This window comes from Monodon monoceros, unplaced genomic scaffold (assembly GCF_005190385.1).
Source record: "Monodon monoceros isolate NGI ecotype Baffin Bay Population unplaced genomic scaffold, NGI_Narwhal_1 Super_Scaffold_21, whole genome shotgun sequence".
NCBI lineage: Eukaryota > Metazoa > Chordata > Mammalia > Artiodactyla > Monodontidae > Monodon > Monodon monoceros.
Genome location: NW_021703778.1, coordinates 402,263 through 414,862, shown reverse-complemented (window position 1 = coordinate 414,862; position 12,600 = coordinate 402,263). Strand labels below are relative to the sequence as shown.

The 12,600-nt window shown below is 40.7% G+C and overlaps 1 protein-coding gene across 5 annotated transcripts in view; it reads left to right on the top strand.

Moving 5' to 3' along the window:
- ARMC4 (armadillo repeat containing 4) overlaps positions 1 to 1,431 on the top strand; it is a 189,425-nt gene extending 187,994 nt beyond the window's left edge. For all 5 annotated transcript variants that reach the window (XM_029239710.1, XM_029239707.1, XM_029239708.1 and 2 more), the window contains one exon: positions 947 to 1,431. In XM_029239710.1, coding sequence (XP_029095543.1) covers positions 947 to 1,060 — 114 coding nt within the window. In that variant the 3' untranslated portion in view covers positions 1,061 to 1,431. The remainder of the gene's footprint in view (positions 1 to 946) is intronic.
- Positions 1,432 to 12,600: the final 11,169 nt, after the last annotated feature.

Below are 12,600 nucleotides of genomic sequence, written 5' to 3'. Positions count from 1 at the left end.
TAGTTAGAATTATAATTGATAGATTTAAAAAGTTCTAATTTATTTGATATTTATTTGGCATCTACCATGTATCAGGCACTGTATGATTTTATAAGATTCTTCCAGAGTTTACAGTCTAAACTAGGACAAAAAGCATTAATACAAGTCTGTGAAAAAGGGAAGAATACAAGTATAGCAACAGACATTTGAGTAAACAACTATGAGAGTTCTGATGAGGGAGAAATGGCATTTTGTTTGACAGAAATCAGTGGAGGCTTTGTAGAAAAGTTAGCTGGGTCATGAAAGGTGGATAACAGAGTCAGAGAGGGAGATGGGAGGGCATTTTAGGTAGAGTAATGGCACCAATCAAGGCAAAAGAAGTGGGGAAGCGTGACCTTGGACTACAGGATGGAACAGGAGAAAGATGAATGGCTAGAAAGGTAAACTGAGGCCAAAGCACAGAAATCCTTCAAGGACAGGTTAAGAGACTGGGCTCGAGTTAGCTGGCATTGGGAGTCAATGAAAGTCTCTGTTGAGGGACTGATGTAATGAGGTTGTGACACGATGGGGGAGCCTGGAATGCAGAGAGATTAAGCCCCGGAGGATGCACCAGCAGTCTAGGCATGATACGCCTGCTGGCTTGTCTCCAGAGGTGGAAGAGCCACAAAGGATACAAGAGAAATTTCAAAGCAGAAATTTCGAGCAGTTAGATGACCAAAGAAAGGAGGTAGAAGCAGGTCTAGCTCAGCTCCATTAAATAAAAAGGTAGAATTTCATGGGAAATTCCTGCATCTGATTAAGTACCATTTATATTTGCATTTGCCACAGTGGAATTTCTCGGCCTTTTTTTTTGGTGACTTAAAAAGCATTTCATATTTAACATCATTCTAACAGTCTAACTTTACCTGTTTAGATTAATGGTTTTATTCTTATTTCCCTTCTCCCCCTGCTCCTCCGTGTGTGGCAGCACCTACTGCGTATGGTGGGGTCACCTGACCAGGACCTCCAGGAAGCCGCAGCTGGCTGTATATCCAACATTCGCAGGTTGGCTCTTGCTACAGAAAAGGCGAGATACAATTGAACGGACATTATAGCTACCAAATGTTACACGACACAGGCCATGTCACTCCCAGGGCCAGGAGGCCTCAACTGGGAAACATTTCATAGCAAATCCTTTACAAACAAATGTCTGAAAACACAGGGATTTAGAAATGCAAAGGATGCTGTTCATCCAAAAATTGTATGGGTGTTTTTGTTCTATTTTAGGGATACGCCATGTAATGACATGTAAAAGCCAATATATTTGTGATAATTTTCCAGGAATTTGAGAATATATGTATACAGCTTGTGTGTGTGTGTGTGTGTGTGTGTGTGTGTGTATATCTATATCTATATATAGATATATCGGCGATGCTTTTGTATTTGTGGTGATTTTAATAAAGATATGACCTTCCCGTTGTGCATTTTTTAGAGTCATTCATGAATGTCTTTAGAATTCCCTTTCTGTTAAACCAATCTAACTGTCTTGACACTATGGTTTTGTTTGTTTGATCGCCTGCAACCCACGGGAGAGCTCTGAGGAGATGTGCTGATTTCACAAACTGTTATGGAATAGAATTCAGAGTTAAGCAGCTGGGCTGAGAGAGAGAGCATCCCGAGGTCATTCCAAGTTTCTCCGAAAACTATCAAACATCTGAGAAGACAACGTATAACTGTCACTGTACCAGATAATGCAAATCACAAAAACAAGCAATGAGTGAGATTTTCACTTTTGGATTTCCGAAGTATAAACAATTAGATGTTTTATTTCCCTCACAGGATTCACCAACACTTTTACTGAAAGAATTAGTTTATGCTGATTTAAGGATAATATTACTTCACAGAAAATTGCTTTGAATTTCTGAACTTGTTTTCAGCACAAACAATACTTTTTAAAAAGTGGCTACAAAGGATTAATGGCACTTTATCAGGTTATAGAAACATTAGAAGCCACTTAAAAGAATCACATATGTAACCCTGGTGTGCTGCAATGTTTGGGAACTAACCGTCCCCAGCGTCTAAAGCTAGCTAGGAAAACAGCTTTTTATGTGTCCACTCAGGAGACCGACCATCTCACTTAATGCTTTAGAGAGCAGGCAAGGTTTTACTGAAAAACATTAAGTACTGGGTACGTTCTTCATAATTTGGAGAAGATCATAAACTTAATTGAATTAAATGTAAATAATCTGTATGAAATGAAAAACCTGTACAGGATGAAAATTATACCAGTGATAGATTCTCCAATAAAAAGGTAAGGCATTTCTGATGTTTTCTGGTGTTTTGCAAAACACCAATTCATCTTCACTGCTTTTCAAAGGAGGTTATAAAAGAGGATAATAGAAACAAGGAAATGGTATCAATGCTAACAAAGAATAGAATTTAAATAATAGTGTAAATCCTTTAGCTTTCAACAGTAGTTATTTCTCATGTTAAAGTCACTGGTTGGCTGTGTTCTACTAACATTAAAAACACATCTAGAAATCATGGATTATGACAGCTATAGAAAATTAATAAGCATATTATTGTTACACTATTATTAAAGGAAGCTTTCACCGTCATTTTAAGATTTTTAAATATTCTTGGAATTAGTGGGTCCCGAGAGTGGAGGTAAGCAGCAGCACAAAGAACCGGAGGAACGGTTGAGAAGGATGTTCCTTTACCACATGCGAGCTTGGGGCTCTTGTTTGCACGATCACTAAATGCATAAAATAAGGGCAAAGTACCATTTTAAAGGAAACTAAGCTTGTGGAAACAGATACAGTAAGCTAACATGAAAATCATCTTGTGTATTTCTAAGAATTCTTTCTTTTAATTCTTGAGTACCAGGAATGCAGTAGCTTTAAAGTAAACAAAAGAGAACCTGAATTTCAAGGTCAATTTTTGGCTGTGTGTGTGTGTGTGTGTGTGTGTGTGTGTGTGTGTGAAATGGCGTAACAGAAAATTCTGACCTTACTAGAGAAATGTCAAAGGCAGTGAGTGAAAGCACCCAGAGATGTCAGAGAGCAAACATGCCGAGGATCACACTATTTCTTTGCTACTCCATGCAAAGAGACCAACTTTTCTCTCTCCATGGGACAGCACTTAGTTTTTTTTTTGCCGTAGTTTTTGTATAAGATGCTTTGTTTTATAGTTGTTTTCTGCTTTAAAGCTGACAACATTAATTCTAAGTTTTCAGCGACAAAGTTCTTTTTTAGGTTTTATTCTTCCCCAGGACATCCTGGGAATCCAATATGTTCCTCATGATAGCTGGCTATTTCAGTCTGAAAGGAGTTTAAGGTGGAAGGAATTTTAAACAGATACTCTTTGATCTTCTACTGTCTTTAGCTTGGAAAGTTTCCTTTTAGAAATCCTGGTCACCATCATTCTGCTGTTTGTAGTCACTATCATTTTGCCTCTCAGGATGACTTGTGTGAAAATAGTTTTTTTTAAAACTTCTCTAGGTTCTGAAAGTGAGTGGAAGGTTAGATGTCTTAGGGAATGACATTGCAAATCCTATTACTTTGATAGATTTTGGAATTACCACTATGTATCTCTAAGGCATTTGCATGGACCTGAAAGTCAATGATTCAAACTATTTGGAAAATTTATTTCCACTTAGGAAAATGAGAAATTCAGTTGTTGATAAACAGACAGCCATCTAACAAGATTAGGTTAAAAATAATAAAGAAAAGTTCACAGTCCAAATAATTGAAGGTGTGTAATCACATTCCATAAAAGACAAGAATGGAATAGGCTACGTCCATTCTTATAATTCAGTGAAAACAGTAAGGACACCCACTTATTTAAGAACCTCACTGCCTCAAATGCATTAAATGCCCAAAAAACACCTATGTTCCTCCTGTACTTAAGTGTAAAAAGTGGGATTCTCTTCCTCAGTGAGAAAGGAGTAGAAAGAGAACAACATTTTATATGACGCTACCTAATGCTGTCACTGTATTAGGTACTTCCTACTTGTGATCTCATTTAAAATACAGGAGAATTGGTAAAACCAGCTAATCTCGTATCATACTAGGGTCTATCTAAGTGGGCATGGTTATTCTGCAAGGACAATTTGGCAACGCACACCAGAAGCTTTTTAATTTTTTGTGCCCTTTGGATTATGCCCAAGGGTTTATGTACAAGGGTGTTCACCACATCATTATTTATAATGGTAAAAATGTTAGGGAAAATATTGGTTAATTTAATTACGGTGCAACCTCACCATGAAAACATGTTGTAGAATAATAGTTAATGACATAGAAAGCTTTTTGCAAGACATTGTTAAATTGGAAAGCAGGTTCTGAAACAATGTATACAGTGTGATCACATTTTTAAAATTATATACATGTAGCTAGTCACAATGAAAGAAGATGCGACTTATACACACCACGCTGTGATTAGTCAAAGAAGTGATTATTTCTGAATGGTGGAGTAAGAATGATTTTTGTTGTCTCTTTTGCTCATCTGTGTTTTCTAAACTATTTTACAATAAACATGAATTACCTTTTTTTTTAATAAAAACACTCCCAGTGAATTTTACTTTTTTATTCTTTGGAAACTTCTAAGGCAGACGTTCTTCCTCATACTAACTTTAAAAGAGAGATCCTCAGTTTACAAATGGGAGACACGACCCATACATAAATTTTTTTTTTGACAAAAGAATGGTCGCTTCAACATCTGAAACACTATAATATACTTTAACCTACAAAATGCACATCTGTAATACCTTCCAACTACAACTAATAGTACAGTGTACCTGAAGCGTGCTGAAATGGCCCGTAAGTAAATTCTGGAAATTTTCTTTTGTCTAAGCAGCTGCATTCTATTCCAAGAGCACCAAAAGCAGACAAATGAAATCACTCAAAGTCACTGACAGATTGCTTTTCACACACTGTTGTTTTGAAAAGAATGATTTTGATCCATTCATTTGTTTATTGTTGTAGATGCCTAAGACAAACAATATAGGGATTTACTGTTCCTTTATATATTTTGCCTGAATTCGTCTAATAGAAATACACTTCCAACCAATAAATAAATATAGTACAGTTTCACAGACTTCTGTTCTCCTTTAAAGCATCGTGTTTTTCTCCTTTGTGCTCTTTATTTTTCTGCTCTGTTACATTAATTTCCCCTCATTCCAGCAATTGTTTTCCTTCTTTTTTTCCTCCATTTTACTTTCCGTGTCTCCAGCTTCTGCTCCCATTTTCTCTGATAAATGGTTGTTACATTTTCTGGCTCTTAAAATGCCTTATGCTTTCATTTCCATAAATGCAAGATGTTAAGTTAATATTTCAATGTTTCTGATGCACAGCTCTCATGGCTGACTTGAAATCATGTAACAGATGGAATCCTTATACTCCCAATCCATTTTTTTCAAAATTTCAAGTAAAAGTAATTATTCTTTATTTGCATCTATCAAGACAAAAGGGAGCTTTTCTTTTGCCAGTTCATGCCACCCTGATTCATTAGTTGATAAAAGACATCCTTTGCAGAGTACATAATTGGCCCATGATGTTTGGAGTTAAGACTTGTCATTTCAGTTTAGATTTATGTCCTAATTTATTTTCATGATTGAAAGGTATATTAGTGTATACCAGCATGGTTCATACATATTCAGAATCTACAGCTGGTTAGCTTGCTCATAAAGAAAGACTATATATCAAAAGCGAGTTCAGACAAGACAGTGTGGATAGTTAAATGCAAATCCTATTTCATTATTGGAAGAAAACTGACCTTTGTCAATAGATTAGTTACATTATCAGTTACAAACCTAAATCCACAATGGTAAGGCAAGTAATGTAAATAAGTGAAAAGAGCTGGATTAAAAATAATAATAATGCTGAGACAATTGCCAATTGACCTTTATCCTCCATGTCTGGGAGACAGAAGGGAGTGGTGGAGACTGTGGAGAAGTGGAGAGTGCAGACAAATTACTACTCATCTCTAGCTAACTGTAGCCAGATCTTATCATTTTTCAAGAGAAATTCAGATTTTTATAGGCAATCACCCAAATTTTAAGTATTGGCAATTTCATTGCCATAGCAGAATACAACAGACTGGGTGGCTTAAACAACACACAGTGCTAGAGGCTGGAAGTCTAAGACCAAGGGGCTGACAGGCTGGTTTATGATGAGACCTCTTTCCTGGCTCGCAGACAGACACCTTCTTGCCGTGTGCTCACAAAGAGATTTATCTCTGGTGTCTTTTCCTCCTACAAGGACACTAGTCCTATGGAATCAGGGCCCCACCCTTATACGTCATTTAATTTTACTTATTTCTTTCATAGGCCTATCTATCTCCAAATATTGTCACATTGAGGGTTAGGGCTTCAACATATGAATTTGGGGGTGGGGGATGCAGTCCATAACAGCAACCATGCAGAAAAATCAAAAGGACCCTGTGAGCCAGATATGGCCTTCAGCTCATCAGTCTGCAATGTCATCACCTTCATCTATTAGAATGAGAGTTTAAGTCCTGACATTAACATCCCTAAAGATGCCTGGAGCTAATCAATAGAAAAGCAAGGAAAATAATTTATGAAAAAGAGCACATGTCAAAACCACCTTGGTTCACGTAGACTCATATTATGATGTCAGCGCTACAAAATGCAGTGCTGGACAGGCTGACTTCCTCAAGCCGACTGAAGCCTGGAAAACCACTCCCTGCCCTCTATCAGGCAAGATCAAAGCTGCTCAGGACAGAGGCCTATTCTCTTCCAAAGGTTCTCCAGGTATTTGCTTCCCATTCCCCCTCAGACAGATTGGACTAACCAGCTTATGAAGATAAAAAGAGCCTTGATATGGAGGTTCCTTAAAAAACTACAAATAGAACTACCATATGACCCAGCAATCCCCCTACTGGGTATATATATATCCTGAGAAAACCATAATTCAAAAAGAGTCATGTACCAAAATGTTCATTGCAGCACTATTTACAATAGCCAGAACATGGAAGCAACCTAAGTGCCCATCATCGGATGAATGGATAAAGAAGATGTGGCACATATATACAATGGAATATTACTCAGCTATAAAAAGAAACGAAATTGAGCTATTTGTAATGAGGTGGATAGACCTAGAGTCTGTCATACAGAGTGAAGTAAGTCAGAAAGAGAAAGACAAATACCATATACTAACACATATGTATGGAATTTAAGAAAAAAAAATGTCATGAAGAACCTAGGGGTAAGACAGAAATAAAGACACAGACCTACTAGGGAATGGACTTGAGGATATGGGGAGGGCGAAGGGTAAGCTGGGACAAAGTGAGATAGTGGCATGGACATACATATACACTACCAAACGTAAGGTAGATAGCTAGTGGGAAGCAGCCGCATAGCACAGGGAGATCAGCTCGGTGCTTTGTGACCGCCTGGAGGGGTGGGATAGGGGGAGTGGGAGGGAGGGAGACGCAAGAGGGAGGAGATGTGGGAACATATGTATATGTATGGCTGATTCACTTCGTTATAAAGCAGAAACTATTGTAAAGCAATTATACTCCAATAAAAAAAAAAAAAAAAGAGCCTTGAGGGCTTCCCTGGTGGCGCAGTGGTTGAGAGCCCGCCTGCCGATGCAGAGAACATGGGTTCGTGCCCCGGTCCGGGAGGATCCCACAGGCCGCAGAGCGGCTGGGCCCGTGAGCCATGGCCGCTGAGCCTGCACGTCTGGAGCCTGTGCTCCACAGCGGGAGAGGCCACAGCAGTGAGAGGCCCGCGTACTGCAAAAAAAAAAAAAAAAAAAAAAAGACCCTTGAGAAATACTTTGAGGAATCCAGCTTAATCCCACAGGCCAGTGTTCCCCAGGCCTCCTGCGTGATGCTAGTCTGGGGTAGCCGTTGAAATGCAAAGTCTCGGTCCTGCCCCCATCCTACTGATTCAGAATCTCTGGGAAACCCGGAATCTGCAAACTTCCCAGATGTAGTTACTGGATTTGGGGCATGGCAAAAAAATGTATACAAGGGTTTTCTAAAAGTTAATCTGGTAGGGGTACAACGAATAGAATACAGAGAGGAAATGAGAACATTGAACAGTTTGTTGTACTGGGCCTGCTATAAAGTAGACGGCTAAGACTAGGGAATAGGAATAGAAAGGTATCAGAACTGACAAAGTCTTAAAAGTTGGTCTCTTATACCTTAGAGAAGGAGCCCACAGTCATGAAACGAAGTCTACCTCTATGAGGTTATACCATGAACTACCCCACATACCTCTAGAGCAGAAATATAGGACGAGCCACTGTGTAATTTAAAATTTTCTGCTCGACATCACTAACCATCAGGGAAGCGCAAATCAAAACCACAATGAGATTATCATCTCAGAGCCATCAGAATAGCTATCAACAAAAAGACAAGAAATAACAAGTGTTGGCAAGGATATAGAGAAAAGGGAACCCTCTTGCAATGTTGGTGGGAATGTAAATTGGGGCAGCCGCCATGCAAAACAGTATGGAGGTTCCTCAAAAAATTAAAAATAGAACTGCCATATGATCCAGCAATTCCACTTCTGCTTATCTGAAGAAAATTAAAATGCTAATTTGCAAAGATATATGCATCCCGTTGTTCACTGCAGCATTATTTACAATAGCCAAGATATGTAAACAACCTAAGTGTCCATCAATTGATGGATGGGTAAAGAAAATGTGCCATCTACCAAACGTAAGGTAGATAGCTGGTGGGAGGCGGCCGCATAGCACAGGGAGATCAACTCAGTGCTTTGTGACCACCCGGAGGGGTGGGATAGGGGGAGTGGAGGGAGGGAGACGCAAGAGGGAGGAGATGTGGGAACATATGTACATGTATGGCTGATTCACTTTGTTGTGAAGCAGAAACTAACACACCATTGTAAAGCAATTATACCCCAATAAAGATGTTAAAAAAAAGAAAGAATCTGAAAAAGAATATAAATATATCTATAACTGAATCACTTTGCTGTACACTTGAAACACAACATTGTAAATTAACTATGCTTCAATAAAAAATAAATAAATAAAAAGAAAAGAAAAAAAAAGAAAATGTGCCGTAAATACATACAATGGAATGTTATTCAGCCATACTAAAGAATGAAGTATTGCCACTTGTTACAATATGGATGGGCCTTGAGAGCAGTACACTAAGTGTACTCAGACAGAAAGACAAATACATGATCCCTATATGTGGAATCTAACCCAAAAACCCCCACAAAACTGAACTTACAGACACAGAGGACAGTTCAGTGGTTGCCAGAGGTGGGGCTGTGGGGTGCTGTTATAAAATAAATAAGTCATCAGGATGTAGTGTACAACAAGGTGACTATAGTTCATCACGCTGTACTGCATATTTGAAAGGTACTAAGAGAGTAGATCTTAAAAGTTCTCATCACAAGAAGAAAAATTTTTGTAACTATGTGTGGTGACAGATGTTAAGTAGACTTGCTGTGGTGATCATTTCACAATATACACAAATATTGAGTCATTATGTCGTATACCTGAAACTAATATAAGGTTATATGTCAGTTGTACCTCAATAAAGTACATACATTGCATACATATATAAAATAAAATTTTCTAGTAGCTGTAGTAAAAAAAAAAGTAAAAATAAAACAGGTGAAATTAATTTTAATATGCTTAATTTAACCAAATGTATCCCAAATATTATCATTTAAACATTTAATGAATAAAAATTACTAATGAAATATATTACATTGTTTTTCACTAAATCTTTGAGGTTGGTGTGTATTTTACAGTTATAGCACAGTTCAATTCAGGCTAGCCACATTTATGTGGCCACTGGGTACCATGTTGGTATGTCTTAGTCTTATACACTTGGCTAGGTTAAGGGGTTTCTTTTACCAGTACTGTTTCAATTTATGTGAGTTTTCACTATTTCTCTGGATTATGCCAGATCATCAGGCATCGTGTCTTAGTGCTTTTTCTCCTTCTGACAGACCTCTCAGAGTCATGCTATTTCTGTTGGCGTGATGCCTTTTTAAATTCAAATTGATACGAATTTCAAAGGCAATTCATCTAGAAGACCACAGTCAACATTATATTTTGTGTACAGTTATTTTTAGTTATTTTTATTGTGGTAAAATATACACAACATAAAGTTTACCAACTGTTTTTTAAATTGTACAGTGCAACAGCATTAAGTGCATTCACACCGTTGTGTAACCATCACCGCCATCCGCCTCCAGAACGCTTTCATCGTCCCAAACTGAAGCTTTGCACCCTTTAAACACCAGCTCCTAACCTCCCCTCCTCCAGCCCCTGGAAACCACTTTCTGTCTCTATAAATCTGACCTCCCTAGCTACCTCATGTAAGTGGACTCATACAATATTTGTCTTTTTGTGTCTGGTTTTTTTCATTCAGCACATTGTCTTCAAGGTTTATCCATGCTGTAGTGTATGTCAGAATTTCCTTCCATTTTACAGGGCAATAATATTTCATTCTGTGCACATACAACATTTTGTTTATCCATCCATCCACTGGTGGTCGCTTGGGTTGTTTCCATCACTTGGCTATTGTGAATAATGCTGACATAAGCATGAGTGCACAAACATCTGTTCAAGTCCTTGCTTTCAATTCTCTTGGGTATACACCCAGGAGTGGAATAGCTGGATTGGATTAAATTATTTTTAAAGCCTAACTAGTCAAACCTATAATAAGAAAAGGTGGTTCGGGGCATCCTTACCAGCAGAGTCAGTGGACTTGAGATACACTCCACAGCGTCTCTAGCAGGGACTCTATTTTGTAAGCATCCCAACAGTTTCACAGTCACTGACTCATGGACAAAGAATCCTCTCAAGTTACCTCAGTCAGTTCAGTATATTTTTAATTCTGAATGAGCCAAGTTCTCCCAGTGTGTGATTCAGTGGGTGCAAATTAGGCATTTAAGAAGATATAGTCATACTTTTGGAAAAACAGTAAGGTCTCCTAACGGTGCCACTAAATCTACCAAAATGGCCTAAAAAATGAACCCAACTCTCAAAAGTTCCACTGTGCAGTGTTTACGTTGTGCTAAAAGGCAAATGTGAGTTTTCTGCAACTCCCATGTACAATTCAGCACTTTTAGAGAGAAAAAGAGGCTGAAGGGCTCTGAAAAGTTTGTGCTGGGGCTGTGAGAAATATTTCTAGGCTGGGAGCTGCCCTGAGAATATGCTCAGTTTGCACTGCGGATGTGGTCCGGGCACATAAAGATGGCGAGCGTGGTCCCTGACAGCTTGCAAATGCGTCCCCTCCGCTGCAGAAAAACGCTGGCCCCAACCAACCCGCGTCCTGCTGGAACCTTGAGGACACATGGGGGGGATGTCACGGTTGGCCCCCGGTTTTGCTTTGAAGGGAATGTGTCGCTTTTTTCAGCTCTGATGGTCCTTCCTAATCGGCACTCGCAGGTGTAAAACGTTAAGGGAGCACCTTAATTATTTTGTCCCGTTTGAAGCAACAGACAGCTGCTGATTTAAAACAGAAGACAAGCGACCCCACTGTAATCTCCGAGGTTAGTTTATTTGGATTATTCTCTGAAACTGAACTGACCATGAGCTCCGACAACAGAGGTGAAGGCGTGGAGGGAAGGCGGGTCTTCCTTCCCGCCTGGAGCGTCGTGACTCTGGAGACACGTGTGCCCCTCGGACTCGGGCAGACGCTGCACGGGGCCCAGGGGTGCTCGGTGCGCTCCCGTGCGCCCACTCTGGCTGTGTGGCCCTTTCACCCGCGAGGGTAACGATGTGAGCGCCTTTCTCAGGAAGGGTATTTACTCACGCCCTCTGGGCGGAGCACTGACGTTTCAGAGGAAGGCTGAAAGAATTCCTTACGAGCTTTAGACAACCCTCGATTCTTTTTTCTGTTTTTAAAACAGCTTTACTGAGGTTTGATTGATACACAAAGAACTACACGCTTTTAACATGCGCGACTTGAGGATTCTGGTCATGCCAACAGCAGTCTCGAGAGCACCACAGTCCAGGCAGGAGAAGCACCAACGCCTCCCAGAGTAGATGCACACGCAGGGCCGACTCACTTTGTTGCAGAGCAGAAACTAAGACACCATTGTCCAGCAGCTAGGCTCCAGCAAAGGTGTTAAGGCATAAAACCAAAAGCGCCTCGCGGAGTCTGCCTGTCGCGCGTGCGTGTGCGTGTGTGCGCGTGCGTGTGTGTGATGGCAGCGGACGGGCACTTGCCCTGAGCGCGTCTGAAGCGCACGGCGCTGGGACCGCGGGACGGCGCGCGACCCATCTCAGCACTTGGTCCTGCGGCGGAACTCGGACCCCAGTCCCCGACAGCCCCTGCCGTGCGCTCTGCTTCTGCGACCCCGCCCGCTTTCGTAGCCTCACGGAAGCGGGATCGGGCCGCGTTCGGCCTTCGGGACTAGTTCATTTCGCCGAGCATCGCGTCCCCCGGGAGAAAGCCCTCCATCCGCTGTCGCCCCGTCCGCTGCAGCCCGGCCTCCTCACGGACGACCTCCGCGCCCTCGTGTCGGCCCGCTCAGTCCTCCTCCACGTATACTCTGCTGGGACTTCGCTCAAAAAAGCCGCCGGCGCTGACTCAGACGTGCAAAAGCGTGCGTAGCTTCAAGTTTTACCCGCCTCCCCCGACGGCGGCCGGACGTGACCTTGCCAGCTCGGGGGGGGGGGGGGG